The sequence below is a fragment of the Phyllobates terribilis genome, unplaced genomic scaffold, assembly GCF_046119375.1.
Source record: "Phyllobates terribilis strain yellow unplaced genomic scaffold, ASM4611937v1 Scaffold_99__1_contigs__length_5935540, whole genome shotgun sequence".
In the NCBI taxonomy this organism is placed as follows: Eukaryota; Metazoa; Chordata; class Amphibia; order Anura; family Dendrobatidae; genus Phyllobates; species Phyllobates terribilis.
The window spans coordinates 3,724,011-3,728,550 of NW_027362859.1; the positions used below are offsets into that span (position 1 = coordinate 3,724,011).

The window sequence follows — 4,540 nt, forward strand, 5'->3', positions numbered from 1 at the left end:
TGACTCACTAGGGACAACACTGGGGCGTGACATCCCTATTGTTTTACATAAGGATTTGTTGAAGGTGGGGTCTTTAATTCCTCTGGCTTTTCTGCCATTGCCTTCCCAATCTTCCTCAGTTCATCCAGAAGTGGGCCATATAATGTAACTTCAGGAAGACTATGCTCTCCATTCCTTGCAGTATTTGGTTCTTGTCTTTGCTTCCTATTATTAAAAGGTCTATTATTGATAACTCTTTTACTACTTCTACATTCTTTCATAGTGTGACCTGTGTAACCACATTTATAACATTTTCCAATAAATCTTACTTTGCCTTCATTTTTGACTACCTCTGATATCCTCTTTTGGGGCTTGTTGTCATGACTTGTATCCTGAATCCAATCCTTTAATATATTTACAAAGGCTTGATAGGAATTTGCGTTCCTCAAGGCAACCTTTGTTGGATAATCAACAAAGGTGCAGTTGTTAGCCATTGAATATAGAAAACGGCTATCATCAGGAGACATGTCAGGGCAGTTATAGGTAGAACGATATAATGTCAAACATTCACTGCAAAAAATAATAGGATCATCTCCTCTATTTAATTTTGCATTTTCTAAGGCATTAGTACCTCTCATATCTCGTCCCCCCATAACTCTCTTTAATTCCTCCACTCTGGCACTAGCATTTCCCCAATTACATTCAAGATCTGCAGATAATCCTTTGTGAGCTCCTACAGGGGGCTGCAGTTTTTCACAAAGTTGAGATGGGAGCCATACCCGAAGTAAGGCACATGCAGCTCTATTACCCAGACTGTATTGTGTCACTACTGCCTCTAACTTATTGGAAAGACTAATGGCTGAGGCACTTGTATCAAACTTCCCTAATATCTGGCATAGATTTGTCTTATCCTGTATGGAGAGTGTTGTGGATTGGACTAAATTACTGCTGTTACTAAGCAAATTGTCTCTCCTTTGTCTGCTCCCTCCTGACTCAGGAGTAAAGAGAGAGGAACTATGATCTGGGTTATACTCAGGGTTATCAGCCGTGCAGACAGGCTGCTCCTCCCCTCTTTTCCAATCTCTTTCCTCCTGAACAGCAGACTTGCACATTTGATTACAATAACTATGGTTATTCACTCTAGTACATTCTTGTGATTTCAAGGACATAATGCAATGTTCTTTTAGCTCCAATTTTACATTAGCATCATACAACTTGTTCCTAAGTATTGTCATATCATCATTATACTTCGCTTCTTTTCCTTCTAGCAAAGCAATACGCTGTTCCCTAAGTTTACATCTCTCCTTATACTCCTCCAGCTTATCTTCTAATTCACAATTTTGGTAATTCATATTGTCTACCTCATCCCTTAGATCTTCACACTCACAATTATGATCTTCAGCACTAGCAATAGCCAGACTGACTTCCTGTTCAATTTTGTCCACTTCACCTCTTAATTGAGCTTTCTCTGAATACCAGTGCAATTCCTTTTGTTCTGCAATTCCTTTCATTTTCAACAACATACACAAAACATTTGCTAACTTCTCTTTCTTTGCTTTCTTTTTCGACAATTTACTTTTGTTATCATTCTGCCCTTCACATTGTTTCATAAGGTCATTAAACTGATGTGTCAATGCATCATCTGCACAAGTACTGAACTGAGCAGAGGCATATTTTTCAATAAATTTACTGACTATTTCCATGTTAATTACTTCCAACTATTTTCACAGAAGACAACAAAAATAAACAAATCAGCTTTCCAAACAAAAATTACAAATTAACGAAACACAATACAGAAACCAGTGAATATCACTTCACTAAAACAGGGACACAGATTGAATATAATCTTTTCCCTCAGGCAATCACTGCCACAGTCTTGTCTCATGCACTTGATCAACTACAGATCCAAGATCCAGGCCAAGAGTGATCTCCTATTGAAGCATAAGGCTACTTCCCCTTAACATGAGATTTAGACTTTTAACCTCTACCTCACTTTCTTCTCAGAGATGTCTGGTTTTACCCTTTAGATCTTATGAGAACTTCAATCAACAGGGTGCTACCCTAACTTTACCGGCAACAATTCAACAAACAATCCACTAAACAAATAAGACAAACAGGCCTGAACCTAGGAGACATTAAAATACATAAGCAGTTACATAAAATAAACAGGATAAAAAAAGATAACTTACTATACGATCGCTGAAACGATTCAATATAGGTGGAGTGGCTCCTCAGTTTGATTTGAGCGTTATCGAACGAGACCCGTTGCTTATAATCCTTATACCCCCCTGGAAATGAGTGGTTATGTATTTTCCATGGGTTCTCTTATACCTAAGTGGAGATCTGTCTACACACCCCTTGTGGTGACATCATGTGGGCTGGTCTCCAGCCTGCACATTTTTATTAAAAATGCTAACGTCTGCGATAACTCATTGCTCGTTGATCGCAGAAGCTTGCAAACTATGCCATTTTTTCTGTTATGATTTTACCTGCATTTAGAGACCACACATTGCATAGCTGCAGTCTGTTATTCTGGTGTTTTCGCGCTACAGCTCCCTGATCTTGCTTACAATAATGAAAAATTATGTATACGTTTCTCGGTTGTCCCTGCCACTAAAAATATAGGTCCCATTATTGTCGGAAGTATGAAACTTACAATATTTCATACTTCGTTTTGGAAGTCGAAGTGTCTATAGATTTCTGTTTGAAGCTCGGGAAACAAGCTTTCCCAGTTACACGCAAATTATGGCAATCCTGCGTTTTAATCACCCCCTGCGTCATCCAGGTACAAGAGGCTCGCATTCTAAGTAGCTTGTAACACTTCTTGGCTGACAGCAGTTGGTTTAAGGCCTTACTCATGACTGTGTTAATTGGGGCTTTGTGCTAAGATTTTTATGGAGGCAGCTTTGTACTGACAAAAGGGAGAAATGGTCAATATCCATGTCAGGGAAATATGGAAGAATATTTTCCTGATACCAATATCTCCCTGACAAATAGCAATTGAACTTCTTGTGGCAATAATTAGTAAAACCTCTGAGATTTAAATATGGGACCAAGGAAGAGAAGGCGGCATTGTATGCTTATGATTTACTTTTATTCTTAGGTGATGCTCTGGGGTTTCTAGAGAGCACGATGGTGACTATCAATAGCTGACTTATTCCATCCATAGACCATACTAAGGACTAGGGGGCACTTATTACTGGTGGAAGAATGGCCATTCCGGCAAACAGGAAAGGGTTCTTTACAGTTAGAGCAGTCAGACTGTGGAAGGCTCTACCACAAGAGGTAGTAATGGCAAACACTAACAAATTTTAAAAAAGGGCTGGATAATTTCCTCAGTACATATAACATTGTGGGTTATAGATAATTTAGTGACAAAAAATGTATAATTGGTGGAGAAGGGTTGAACTTGATGGACCTAGGTTTTTTTTTTTCAACCCATGTAACATCCCCATGTTTCTCTTTGGCGTCCTCCACCTCAGTACATTCAGAACTTATCTTTGAAAATCCACCAAAATGGGGATGGAAACCATAATGAAGAAAAAACTTTTCAAGGATCCATCTTAAACCCTTCAGCTGATAAAATGAACCCCATTGTAGCATTGGCGTCTCTGCCTCCTGCCGGACAGAGACGGCGCTCCCCTCACTGTCGTGGTCCCGGTCCGGCGCCCTCCTGCTGCTGCTGTGGCGCGCACCGCGCGCAGCTTCCCGGGCACAGTACTTAGGGTGCGTGCGCGCTTCCTTCCTCTTAAAGGGGCCGGGCGCCGTCCTAAAGAGTCCCCGGAGGACTTCCCCTTTATAAGGCACCTCCTCCAAAATGAAGGTGCCTGTGCAAGGTTGTTGTTTTGTGTGCTAACACTTTCTTCAGCCCTCAGGTCCCGCTGCGTCAGCCTTGCCCGCCAGTCTGTCTAACAATCCTGCCTGCCAGTCTATCAGCCGTGCCCGCCAGTCTGCTTATCTGGAGCACCTGCCAGTTACCTGCTGTGCCCGCCAGCCTGCCTACCTGGAGCACCTGCCAGTTACCTGACATGCCCTCCAATCTATCTACCTGGAGCACCTGCCAGTTACCTGCGTTGCCCGCCAGCTTGCCTGCCCCAAGCACCTGTCTGGCTATCTGCTGCACCCGCCTGCTTGCCTACCCGGAGCACCTGTCTGGCTATCAGCCATACCTGCCTGCTTATCTACCCGGATCACCCGCCAGCCTTCCTGCCGTGCTCATCCGCTGTACCGGTCAGCTCCTGTCATCTGACCCATGGGAGTCACCTGCTATCACACAAGGTCGGTCCTAGAGTGGCACCTGGTTCACCTGCCCGGTCCCTCCCTGGTTCACGGAGTCGACTAAGCCGCCGTGTGACTTGGGTCGGTCCGAGTAGGCACTTAGTTACGCCCCTCTGGTCCCTCCTTGCACCAAAGCACAGAGGTTCCACCACCCGGACCCGTAACACCCATGAATGAAAGTTCCTGAACAGAAAAAAAAACACATTTCTCAAGTTTAGCAAAAATTTCGCAAAAAATATATATAATAGTATCGTGTTAGCCAGTAGATAGAAAAATATTAAGG

At 42.8% G+C, this 4,540-nt stretch overlaps 1 protein-coding gene across 1 annotated transcript; it reads right to left on the reverse strand.

Annotated features, from left to right (window-relative positions):
- Window positions 1-27: 27 nt before the first annotated feature.
- On the reverse strand, window positions 28-4,470 carry LOC141198708 (posterior protein-like). Its single transcript, XM_073663125.1, has one exon. It carries the CDS (start codon window positions 1,680-1,682, stop codon window positions 36-38), a length of 1,647 nt encoding a protein of 548 aa, XP_073519226.1. The 5' UTR covers window positions 1,683-4,470; the 3' UTR covers window positions 28-35.
- Between the last annotated feature and the right edge of the window lie 70 nt (window positions 4,471-4,540).

Coding starts and splice junctions, on each gene's coding strand:
- LOC141198708 (XM_073663125.1), bottom strand. CDS start 1,682: ATGGAAATAGTCAGTAAATTTATTGAAAAATATGCCTCTGCTCAGTTC.